Source organism: Stenella coeruleoalba, assembly GCF_951394435.1.
Source record: "Stenella coeruleoalba genome assembly, chromosome: 5".
Taxonomy (NCBI): domain Eukaryota; kingdom Metazoa; phylum Chordata; class Mammalia; order Artiodactyla; family Delphinidae; genus Stenella; species Stenella coeruleoalba.
This window is the reverse complement of record NC_137150.1, coordinates 78,956,721-78,970,450: the sequence shown is the minus strand read 5'-3', so window position 1 is coordinate 78,970,450 and position 13,730 is coordinate 78,956,721. Positions and strand designations below refer to the sequence as shown.

Genomic DNA, 13,730 nt, shown 5'->3' with positions numbered 1-13,730 from the left:
CCTTTCTTTTTTTAACAGCTGCATGTATTACATTATATGTATGATGTACCATAATTTATCTGGTAATCTTCCTACTGCCAGACATTTATATACAATTCTATGATAAAAATCCTGGTATATACAATATTTTGTAAATGTGTGAGTATCTGTAAGGGAACAGTTCCTAGGAGTTAAATTGCTGGATGAAAGACTAAAATTCTGAGTATACAGGGTGGGAGGGTGGGGTTGGAGAGAAGGGAAGGGAGGGAGAAGAAAAGAGAACTAGCTTACCTTCCAAAGTCACAGAGTTTTAAGACAGCTGTATCAGGATCCAACAAGAGGTTCTGTGGTTTAATATCCCGATGGCAGATTCCAAAGGAATGGATATACGCTAAACTTCGGAACAGCTGATACATATACAACTGGAATAAAGAGTAAAAATTCATTGAATACTTACTTTCTATCCCAAACAATTCAGAGTCCTTACACAGGAAACAAAGTAACAGATTTCCAGAAAAGAATAGTGAAAAGCTGGGGATTGTTTGCACTCAGTCTTTCTTAAACAAGTTTTATGTCATTTCTCTATCCATTAGCTAATTATAGTTTAGTTAACCAATGTTATATTTGTACCATCTTTTAATAACTTAAAAAAGGAAAATTTACAATGTGCTTTTATAATTTTTATTTTACTAACATCTCACCACAAACCTGTTTTCTTCCCCTAAACACAGATTTAAAAACTCAGAGGGGTATTCCAAATCATGTGTAACAAGTAACAATGTTTAGACCAGAAGCCAAGTCTTCTTGGCTTCATCATCCTTTGTCAGGGCCAGAGGTTATTGATACAGAGGCCTGGGAAAACTCACACGTGAACTGAGAAAATCTGTTATCAACGATCTATCAAGACATCAGTAAATCTATTAATAGCAACACCACTCTTCCTGTTAATATCCTTCAGAATTAAGTAGACTTCAAAATGCCATTTAAAAACAGATCCTAGATGACTACTAACATCAATTTAAAAGAATATTTATTTCAATTTTATTACAAAACAACATACAGTGAGAAACTGGGTCTGTGTGGAAGAAAGAATTAGACTCTTGACTGGTGAAGAGACAGTCTTTGTGAAGAAAGTGAGTATATCTTTTTCTTTTTTTTTTTTTTTTGTGGTACGCGGGCCTCTCACTGTTGTGGCCTCTCCCGTTACGGAGCACAGGCTCCGGACGCGCAGGCTCAGCAGCCATGGCTCACGGGCCCAGCTGCTCCGCGGCATGTGGGATCTTCCCAGACCGGGGCACGAACCCGTGTCCCCTGCATCAGCAGGCGGACTCTCAACCACTGCGCCACCAGGGAAGCCCGAAAGTGAGTATATCTTAAACCTTCTATTTGTTCCAAGGTCAGTGTTCTGGTTCACTTATAAATTTTTCTGACTCCTCACCTTCTGATCTCTACCCCAAAGTTATATACCATGAAAAGAACTTTTGAAATGATTCAAATCAAAGATACCAGTATCTTGGTGAAAAACAACAAAAAGAGAGTTAAAAGTCAGATAAAGCACTGACATAAGGTATCGTCTACATATGGAGTGGTCTTGACTCCTACAAAAATATACTGAATCACCAATTTACAGGAAATACTGAGGACAGAGGAACATATTAACACCACTATAGTAATCCCATCAGCAAAATCCATTTTATTACTATAAAGCTTAAAACTATAACTATTAAGTAAAAACTTCGATACTCACAACATTCAGAATCAATGCCATTTTATTTTCTAGAGTATTTGTATAAAAGGTAAAATGCAAAAAATTATACTTAGAAAGCTGAACTTTTAAACTTAACTCCTAGTTAATTTTCACAATGTCATAGTTAAACAAATAATAATCTGTTTCTAATAATCCACCACAACTTCAGTCATAATTATGTTGGATAAATTGCAAGCCACTCTAACATGAGTTGTATCAAATAAAAAAGATGACATTGACATCAGGTACCAAAAATTAAATAACACCTTAATAGAGTCTGTGCATATTTAAAATTACGAAAAGTTTAAACTTCAGCTACGGACACACTGTATCTATAAATGGCAATGAAACATTGCATTCAGTAATATTTATAACCATATTTTTATAATTTTATAGGATATGCTTGTTCCTATTTCAGCCTGTGGCACAATAAGGGTTATAAGAAATTAAATTAAAAGGTGCTATAGGTAGCAAAATTAAAACCCATAATTGTCTGTGAAAAAGTTCATTTGTCAGAAAGATGACAAGTATCTTTAACACCTGCGTCATGAAAGCTTAAAAAGGGAAGACTTCACGCTTTAAAACTGTACAAAAATTTAATGAAACTCTAGCAATACCTACTTTGCAGCTTTCCCCCCTCAGAATGAGATGTAATAATATAGTTAAAATACACCCAGCACTCTCCCTTGTTCATAATAACTAAAATGGTAAATTGCTCCATTTTTACATACCTTAACATAGATCACAGGGAGCGTCTGTTTGGCTCGACTATAGTGTCTGGCAACTCTGTATACTGTTTCCGGAACATAGTCCAGCACCAGATTAAGATAGACCTCATCTTTCTGAAAGAGTTTATTAAAAACAAACCAAAAAAACAAGATTAGGAACTAGTCTTTAAATATTCAAATTAGAGTAAATTCTCTATACATTCACTTATTCAGATTTTTAAAGAAAAGATTCATGTGTTCAATTTTAATTATACAAAATTAATTCAGAATATAACCATAATAGTAAAAACAAGTCTACCACATTTTTTTTACTAACAATTTCATGGCAAAAACACAGCCATTTCAAGACTGTTAAGATTCCTAGTCATATTTAAACTGTTATTTTGGTTATATGATTTTAGAGGATATTACCTGTCACAAAATTTCATATTTTCTAGTTTGAGAGTCATTGCCCTTATATCCTATCAGGAAAGGTGTCATGGTAGTAAAATAAGTATTGAACTGGGAGCTAAGAAATGTGCATTTCTAGCCCTAGCTCTGCTAACTGATGTATGCAAGCCATTTAATCTCTCTAGGCTTCCATTTCTTCAACTATAGCATGAAAAGTTGGACTTCAAAATGTCTCCTTAAAAAAGATTCTATGGTTATTTGATTAGTTATATTAGTTAGTCTATAATTAGTAAAATAACCACTTGTCTTCTACAATTAACTGAAGAAAAAAAAAAGAATAACTTATAAGGCAGCAAGTTACCATACTCACAAGTTCACTGCAGGTCATATGTTTAAACATCCATTCACAGCAGCATAAAGACACCAATCCAAGATCAGTGGAAAGAAAGAAGGGAATTCCAACTAAGTACCAAGTAGGAAAGAAGAAGAGAGTGCTACCCTCACCCTGTTCATGTGAATATCAGATAAGCAAACTGAAGCAGAACACAAAGTTGAGAATCACTGTGTTCAAGTCTAGAACTGGCTACTGAGTAGGAAAATCTTCAGGCAAAACTTCACAATCTTCCCAGTTTGAAATCATCTTACCTGCCAAACTAAAGTGAAGAATTTCAATTTTCAGCACTTATTGAGCATTTTCTATGTCAGTAGTCATTGCAGAGGAAGTAAGGATGCAGGTAAAAGATATGTCATCTAAATTGAGTATGACAGGGGCATTTCAGGCAGAGAGAAAACTGTATTCAAGATGTGAGGTCAGGCTTTCCTGATGGCGCAGTGGTTAAGAATCCGCCTGCCGATGCAGGGGACACGGGTTCGAGCCCTGGTCCAGGAAGATCCCACATGCTGCAGAGCAACTAAGCCCATGCACCACAACTACTGAGGCTGCGCTCTAGAGCCCGCGAGCCCCAACTACTGAGCCCACGTGCCACAACTACTGAAGCCCGCGTGCCTAGAGCCCATGCTCCACAACAAGGGAAGCCATGACAATGAGAAGCCTGCGCACCGCAACGAAGAGTAGCCCCCACTCACCGCAACTAGAGAAAGCCCGCGCACAGCAATGAAGACACAACACAGCCAAAAATAAATTAAAAAAAAAAAAAAAAAGATGTGAGGTCAAAGAACAGAGCAGATCTCAGGAAACAGTTTAGTGAGGCAGCATGCCATTGACACTACTACCTTTTCATTTTCCCTCAGTCTTTCATGTTCTCCTCTCTTCCCTCCATATCCAGCTTAAATTCCATGGTCTAACATTACCCTCACTCTCTAACAAGGGAGTTAGTAAACAATAGCAAAGGCCTGTTTTTAAACTCTTCTCCCATCCTCACCCTCAGCTGATACCTTGCTTGTACCACTACATGTATCCATTTACCAGCATCTACCTCCAGATGCTTTTCCTTCACTACTCTAACTAGAGATAAGCTGACCAAGCTCCTTTCTAAGGCAAACTCTGCTGCATGTAAACAAACTACTCTGCTTTTCCTATTCACACTCATTGCTTCAGTAATTTTTCTTTCTCTGTCGATTATTCTCTCTCTGTGAGAGCATTACAATCAGCACATAAACTTATTATTTCTTCCATCGTTAAAAAAAATCTCTAATCGCACTAATCACCACCATCCTATTTTCTGGCCCCTTTAACAGCAAAATTCTTCAAGAGATGTCTGAACTGACTTTCTCCACTACCTGGCTCTTCTCATTCTCTCTAAAACTTACTCCAATAGAATTTCACCACCACTATTCCACAAGAATTATTCATCAAGATCAATAATCTCCTTGTTGCTGTATTCAGTGCTAATTTTCAGGCATCATCTTTCCCTCTCTTTTACTTGACTTAGCACTACCATCTGACATAGTCGATCACGTTCCCTTCTTTGAAACACTTGCTTCACTTGGGTTTTAGAACACTACACTCTTCTGGTTTTCATCCTACCTTAAAGACAGCTCTTCTGGCTCTCTACTTCTGGTTCCTTCTATTCTCCTTTATCTCTTAAGGAATAGAGGATCCTAAGGCTCAGTCCTCAGACCTCTGTTCTTTGTGTAAGCCCACTCATCCAGTCTAATGGCTCAGTACTACTATACACTGATGACTCCCAAATTCATATATATCCTGGGACCTCTGCCTTTAAGTCCAGGCTAGTATCCACTAGCCTGGACTTAAAGGCAGAGGGGGAAGTTGGGAAGATGATAATGAAAGCAGTGTGAGCAGCTGGAAACCTTCTACAAGGATCCAAGGCCTAGACTAGGGCATAGATAATAAGGATTTTTAAAAAAGGAGGTGGGAGACAGGTATATTGGCTAGCTAAACAAGAGAGTAATAGAGAACCTGAGAAACAAAGAAGTTTGGATTAATTTAACAGTCTCTAAACCTGGGCAACTAAGCAGATAATGAGACAAGGAATGTAAAAAGAGCAAAAAGGTGTGAGGGAAAAAGTTGAACTTTTATTTAATGAATATCAGAACATTTTAGGTAGCTTTGTTCCATAGGTGGTTGGAAATACATAGGTGGTTGGTCAAGTCAAACTCAGAAAACAAGAGTAGAGCATAGCTAGAGATTTAGGCAATAGCTGAAACTGTAAGAACAAGAATCACTCACCTAAGAAGAGTGTATACAGCAAGAGAGTGAGGAAAGGACTGAGTATAAGATCCTTGAAAATTAAGAATGAAATTTCCCTTAAGACATTAGGGGACAACTCAGCAATGAGAACTAAGAGGCATAAAAGAGCAAGGAAAGACTAGCATCGAAAGATCCAAAGTTGAGTTTCAATAATGACAAGATGTGGAACAGCAAAGTGTTTCAATGGCAGGAAGGATGGGATTGAAAAGGCTGTTGGATCTGGTATGCCATGGTTCCGTGATGCTGTTGGAAAGAGCAGTTTCAGACCATGGTGCCAATAGCAACCAACCTGTACTGAGTTCATGAGTGAGCAGATGGCAGGTAAGAAACAGGAGGCAGTTAATTTAGTTTGTTCTTACAAAATCTCTAGTGGTTAAAGTAAGGAGAGAGCTGGGAGCTGGTAACTTGAGGGGAAACAAAAGTCAAAGAAAAATTTTAAATGTGCTTTTTGTTTGTAGTTTTTAGTGGCTAAGAGACCCAAATTTATTTGTATGCTGACTGGATAAAGACAGAAAAGTTTTAAGAAACAAAAGAAAAGGGACAACTGATGAAACAAGGTTCTTGAACATCACAAGAACAGGAAAACAAGAACACAGAGAAGTTATACCATGTAGTAATTAAGAGGCAAGGTTAGCATGAGTCACACAAACTACATGGAGGTCCCAACACTGCTACTACAAGTTATGTGACCACAGCAAGTTACTTAACCTCTTGAAGCCACAGTTTCCTGTAAAATAGTGCTAATGATGATACCTACTTTAAAAGATTGTCATGAGATTATTAGAAATAATCATATACAGCTCTTGAAGCATATTACCTGGCACATAATACTTAATTTTAACATCTTTAAAAAGGAACGATACCACATTTTCCCCCCTGTACATCTAAAATAAGTGATTAGGTGTTAGAAAGAATAAATAAAATGAATGTATGTCTGATGACCCTATTTCTTGTAAAATAAGAGATAGGTTATATGTAAAACTGAGGGTAGCAAAAGCAATGCTCAGGGCTAAGGGAAGAAAATTTCAAAGATCAAGATTTAGGTAAGAATTAGTTCCAAGTGAAGGTGAGGTCTGATAAAGAGAATAAACAAATAGAAAATGCTGAACTGGTGTTGAAGGGGTTGCTGTGTAAGTAGAACCCAAGGAATGGTAAGTCTTGGGTTTTGGAAGGGTCATTAATACGGATGCCAAAATTATTCTTTTTTAACTATTATCTGATTACAAGGTTTCTTGATTTTAATAAATCACTTGACAAAGTTAATCACAATATATTTATAAATGACCTGGAGATGTGTATGGTAATTTAATTCATTTGCTAAATAATCATACCAAAAGTGAAGAATAAAAAGACTAAAAAATGAATACTAAGTTCAAGGAAGATTTCTAGTTGTAGGGCTACAAACTCTGTTCTTCCCTTGTCCTAATCAAATTATTGTAAATGATTTCCTTCATTAGGGGATGCAAGAGCAAATGGCTAAACAACAAATGTAAATGTGTGAAGCCAAAATGTATAATGCAGTAAGAGGCAGTGGTTGGTAAATCAGGTAGTACAAGACTTAACTAAAAGCATTCTAATTAAAAAAAAAAAAATTAACAATGTGCTTGCAAAATAAAACACATCAGAGGATGAATCTGGCAGTCAATTTACAATTTTCTGATTTTAACACAACCACCTAATATTGCCACAAACCTAGGAAGAATGGCTTAAAATGGAAGACTAAATATATCTAGTAGTCTAGAATGCTAAGCCAAACCCACAAAATAAAACTTAACAAAGATAAATATAAAACCCTATGATTAAAATCAAAGTATCAATTTATTATGTAGAATGACAGATTAAGACTTAGTAATTCATCTGGAAAATAAATGATAGGTGTAACTGAACTGAGCTCAAGTTATCAACATTGAGATATAGCTAATGAAAAAATTTGATTCAGTATTAGTTTACAGTAGAAGTATTGTGTTCAGATCAACAAAGATAATTCCACTCTACTTTGTACAGTTCAGGCTTCATTTGATGTACTGATGATATCCAATTTTAGGCAGTATACTTTATTCATAATATTAACAAAACAAAACACATCAAAGGAAGGTTATCGAAACCATGTCTGCGATAGGTCAAAAGTTCTCATTTATTATACTATGAGAAATATGGAGGCTCAAATTATATTTGGAGCAGTACTTTGCAGATTAATATAAGCTTATCTTTTTTGCTCAAATAAATTTTATTTATTCACTCCATTAACTAATCAACAACTTGTCAATTTTCTTTAGCACCATAGAGGAGGTCTGTCCATTTTGTAAGTATAACTGTCTCTCTGACATTTAAAAGTTGTCATTTTGACTATCTTCATTTTCTGAGACACTGGAGGCGTCTATACGCAAAGGCACTTTGAACAACCCTTCACTTCATGGTTTGTATTCAAATCAAATCCACTTAGAAATATATATATACACAATTGGTCCTAAGACTGAAAACCAAAACTAACAACAAGTAATACTACCACCAATGCCAATTTGAAATAAATGGGCTCAACATCATATTCTTTAAATGCTCTTGTTAAACCTACAGATGTTCTGCTGTAAATTTAACAGCCTCAGGAGTAATCCCTGAGGGGGAAGTGCCCATTCCTAGGAAATGTCATCACAGCAGAGAAACTACTATTTTCACGTTTCCAAAGTAGCTTTGTCTGGAGGTTTACGTAAAAGATAATTCATGAGACTGAGGACACTAATATTTCAAGAAGAAAGAAGGATCAGGATTCTGCATTTCTATCACTTGTAATTTTTTGGATAATCTCAGGCCTGCTGTTTTCTTAATGTAATCTCTCTCTTTTGAGTTATCAAACAGAATGCCTGAATATTCACAGATTAGCAGTGAACTGTAAAAGCTAAGTATAAAAATACAACATAAAGAGTTATCATTTAGCTGGAGATACTGAAAACAGTCTACTAACATAATGAGAAAGTACTATTCAGAGAACAGTTACTAGGCTTCCAAATTACATGATGTACAATTTCGGGAATATTTCTCTCAATGGTTCAGTTATCATTTTTATTAATAAACTATTCTCTAACTGCTGATAATCCCTCCTCTATGAACTCCACTCTAAAACTGTTCACTGAGTTAAGAAATTTAAATGACAAAATTTTGATCACACCTAACAAAAACTCAGCAAAAGCTGTGATAACTTCATCCATTGGAAGACAGACACTGCTTACTACGATGCTCTTACCCCCAAATAATTTTTCAAGTCAGGGAAACAAAATTGCTTGAAGCTGCAGTTTTAAGTAGAACCATGCTAGCATTCTAAAAATTTGATGGGATGCAAAGCAGCATATAAGAGAACCCAGTAAAAAGACATCCAACAGGGCTTCCCTGGTGGCGCAGTGGTTGAGAGTCCGCCTGCCGATGCAGGGGACGTGGGTTTGTGCCCCGGTCTGGGCCACGGAGCGGCTGGGCCTGTGAGCCATGGCCGCTGAGCCTGCGCGTCTGGAGCCTGTGCTCCGCAACGGGAGAGGCCACAACAGTGAGAGGCCCGCGTACCGCAAAAAAAAAAAAAAAAAAAAAAAAAAAAAGACATCCAACAAAGTATCATGATAGACCTGGATTCTCCTCAGAATTGGGTTTAGGGAACTTGCACTAGCAGAAAAACCTTCAAAGCAGATGCCTTTTCTCTGATGAATGTGCCAGGCTGGTTAAAGATGGAAATAATACTAACAGTAAAGTGGGTGTGGGTTAGGAAAAAGAGAAACATTCTTTTGCTTGGGAGACTGAGGGAGAGAATGGGGAAAGAGATGAGAACCTAGCATACAACCATGATTATGGCAAGCTTCATCCTTATCTCACACCTTCAAAGAAAATAAATACCAAATATACATAAAAATGTACCAGAACAAAAGATGTTTGCAAATACTGTAGGGCAAAATATTTATAAGCTATTAAGGAAAATAATGCCAATCTGATTACATAAAAATGTAAAACATTTATACTACTTTAAAAAAACAGAACCAAATAAAAATATGACTATTTGGAACAAAATTTTGCTTACACACAACAAAGAACTAACTTGTTTTTGTTTAAAATGCAAATGGGACTTCGCTGGTGGCGCAGTGGTTAATAATCCACCTGCTAATGCAGGGGACGTGGGTTTGAGCCCTGGACCGGGAAGATCCCACATGCTGCAGAGCAGCTAAGCCCATGAGCCGCAACTAGTGAGCCTGCGCTCTAGAGCCCGTGAGCCACAACTACTGAAGCCCACATGCCTAGAGCCCGTGCTCCGCAACAAGAGAAGCCACCGCAATGAGAAGCCTGCGCACCACAATGAAGAGTAGCACCCGCTCAATGCAACTAGAGAAAGCCCGCGTGTGGCAATGAAGACCCAACACAGCCAAAATAAATAAATAAATAAAATAAATTTACAAAATGCAAATGGCTCTTATAAGTCAATAACAAAAGACTAACATTCTAATAGAAAAAAATGGAAAGAGGCACGAATATATAGCCATACAAATGGCAAACAAAAATGCAGAAAGATGCTCAACCTCATTCATAATTAAAGAAATGCAATAAAAATAACAATCAGCTACCATTTCTTATATATCAAATTGGAAAAGAAAATTCAATCTGAGAAAACTAAGTATTGGAACAGTGTCACTGTCCAAAATGCACCATTATACATTTCTGGTGAATGTCCCAACTCTTGCAATCTTTTGGGAAGTCAATGGGCTAATATATTCATCCCAAAGTGAAGATGAACAGACACCCATTTCAACTCAGCAATGCCATTCCTACGAACTAAGTCTATGAAAACAATTCCGTATGTGTATGCTTATGTATATGTGCATGCACACAAAGATGATTGAAGATTTGTGAAAAGAAATGTAAAATAATCTATATGCCAGAAAGTAGACATGCTCAAAAACGCCAACCAAAACAAAACTGAGACCCACATTAATAGGGGTATGTCAAAGGAGAAGAGATGCTAACTGCAAAGAGCTCCCAATAACCAAAGCAGGAACAATTTGATTAATAAAATAAAGTAGTATTAGATTACAACCCAAAGTATAAAATAAATATGCATGAGTCCACACTGATATAAGTAAATAATAGATTAATAAATGGGGGAGAAGAGACAATCTTTCACGCAAAAGAAATCCAAATAGTTTATGTAGCAACTTTGCCCTTAAGGAAAATAACTCCCCTCTTCTTAGGTGTGGGCTATGGATAGTGACTTCCTTCCAAAGGATACAGCATGGAAATGGGGGAAAAAGAGGAACTTTACAGTGGAGAAAACTGAAAAATACAAGGTCAGCCAGGTAATCAAGATTAATAGCAATTCTTATTGATAGCACATACCCTTGATATGATGTGATGAAAATAGCACTCTGTGGTCTTTTTCCAAATAACCTATAGCCCTAGTTTGTTATGAGATAAACATCAGATGAATTCCAATAGTGAGGCAGTCCACAAAATCTCTACCTAGTATTCCTCAAAACTGTCAAGGTCATCAAAAACAAGGAAAGTCTGAGAAATTGCCAGGGCCAAAAGGAGCCTAAGAGACATAATAACTAAATGCACTATGGTAGCTTAAACAGGATCATGGAAGAGAAAAAAGACATTATGTAAAAACTAAGGAAATCTGGGACTTCTCTGGTGGTCCAGTGGTTAACACTCCATGCTCCCAATGCAGGGCACTGGCTTTGATCCCTGGTCAGGGAACTAGATCTCGCATGCCTCAACTAAGAGCCAGTGTAGCCGAATAAGTAAATAAATATTAAAAAACAAACAAACAAAAACTATGGAAATCTGAATAAACTATGGATACATAATAATGTTATCAATACTGGTTCATTAATTATAATAAATGTACCATACTAACATTAGATGTTAACAACAGAGGAAACTGGGTGCAGTGTCTACGCACACAGACATAAAGGCCACATTATTATGCTGTTATATTAACCTATGATATATGTGCTCATATATGCACATAGGAAATTTACCTCTGTAGAAAGGGATTTGGGGAGTTAGGGATTAGGGTAAAGAAGATTTTACTGTTGTCTACTGCCCTTCTGTGTTACCTCAATTTTTTTATAATATGAATGTAATAATATTTTAGTTTTAGTAAAATATTAAAATAACATTAAAACAAGGTAATAATTGACATTAACAAGAAACTCCTAGATTAACATTTTCAAGCAGATGATAGTTAGCATCTTATTGCTGTTGGTAACATTTATAATTTATGAGGAGATCTTGACAATTCATCCACTGCAGGAGTTTTACATTACCTATGTATTTATTCTCTAGGTCACACTCCAATAAGAATGTCAGCATTTCATCAGTAAAAGTTTCATCCAGATTATCAATGTACCACTTTAGTAGAAATCACCATAAAATTTTAAGGAAGATACAAAACTGGCCTTATTTAGGCAACCTCTTTATTTAATAAAATTCCTTGCTATCAATAATTTTCACACAGTAAGAAAGGTGAGAGAAAAAAAAGTGACGGGGGTTTATTTTGTAAACTCGGCCATGTATACACTTAGCTATAACTTTGTATACCATTTCTATATGTATGTCATTTCTATAACAGGGTTTCATTTAATTTAAAACAACAACATAACAAAATATCCTTTTCATATAGGGAGGCTGACCTTGACCCAAACAATTATGAACCCACTTTTACTTCCTCAGCTTCACCTCCCACTACTGTCCCCACACTCCCCTAACTTTATATACCTGAAATTTCAAAATACCTGTATCTCCTTACACAGACTATGCTCTTTAACTCCAATAAACTTTTCAAACATCCTGGACTTCTAAATTGACACATACTTATTCTGCACTAGTTATCAAAATAGCTCCTATTTGGCCTTCAAAACCCTGAATAAGCATCACCTCTCCTATGTAATTCCTTTGCTGACTCCTCTGGATAATTTATTACTTTCCTCCATCCTATTTCTGTTCACAGTACAAATAACTGTCTTTCCATGTATCATTTTGCAGTATTATTTCTCTTCTTGTCCTTCTTCAAACTCATTTAGACAGATCTTATACTTTGTCTTTGTACCTAAAACACTACACAGTGCCAGTAAATTGAAATAAAGTAAACTTTACAATGTGAAGAGAATAGGAGATAGGAAAGAACACAGACTTTATAGTTGAAGAATCTATGTTTGAAAATGGTTCCCATGGTTACTAATTAACTATACAACATTGGACAAATTCTTTAGTCACACAAGACTCCAATATTCCCAATGATAAAACTAATGAAATAGTACTATTATCAATCTAGAGTACTGTTATGATGCTTAAATGACAAAAATGTATTAAAAAAAGCACTTTATAAATCATAAAATTTTAAAAGAAAAATTTTTTTTATTCACGATTTAAGACATTATGTAATTCTACAGTTAACCAAAAGAATATCTCTAAGAATTTGAATGTGATGAAAATTATATATAGGATATATTTATTTAATGTTTTAAAATATTTATTTTGGTATATGTTTTATAAAGTATTAGTAAAAGGTACTAATTTTTTGTGTTTACGTAAAATTTTTTTAGCTAATGAGGTAAACAGACATAGACGATTAGCATACGCTCAGTCATTACTTTTTAGTCTATCCCTCTACACTACAGTATGCACCCCCTATAGTTGGAGACCTCTTTTTATTCATCTTTTCTATCTAGAATAACAATTTCACTAAGCAGTCCACAAAGTGTAGAAAATAGTAAGAGGGAGAGCAGGACTTCTGAAATAGCAGCACAAGGAGTTCAAATTTTCTCCTCAGCAAAGCAAAATGATAAAATGATTAGCAAACAGTCGTGTAAAGTATCTGGAAATTGTTCTAAGGGCGCACAGCAAGTGAAGAAACAAATCTTGGTAAGAACTGCAAGAGTCTATGGCATTTTAGTACAGACCTGCTCCTTTACCCTGCCATCCTACCTCCATGTTTGGAAAGGTCTACCCAGCACTCTTAATCCAGACAGCACCCTCTCTGCTCAGCAACCAATCAGGAACTATGGTTTCACCCCAGGAGGGAAAAGCTGCATCCCAAGTTGCAAAAGACTTATCCCAGCCAAGAAAACTGTGTCTCCCTTCCCCCATTCAGTTCCCACTAGTAAGCCAGAGAAGGCCTACTCCAGGCAGAGTAGGCTAGGGCCCCGAGAGCCTCATCCTCAATCTGCTCACAGGGAAGAACTCC

At 36.2% G+C, this 13,730-nt stretch overlaps 1 protein-coding gene across 4 annotated transcripts in view; it reads right to left on the bottom strand.

The window, feature by feature from the left end:
- Positions 1-13,730, bottom strand: part of GSK3B (glycogen synthase kinase 3 beta) — a 201,696-nt gene that overhangs the window by 80,523 nt on the left and 107,443 nt on the right. For all 4 annotated transcript variants that reach the window (XM_079923165.1, XM_079923167.1, XM_079923164.1 and 1 more), the window contains exons 4-5: positions 2,458-2,568; positions 271-401 (exon numbers count right to left, since the gene is read on the bottom strand). In XM_079923165.1, the coding sequence (XP_079779291.1) occupies positions 271-401; positions 2,458-2,568 (242 nt within the window). The remainder of the gene's footprint in view (positions 1-270; positions 402-2,457; positions 2,569-13,730) is intronic.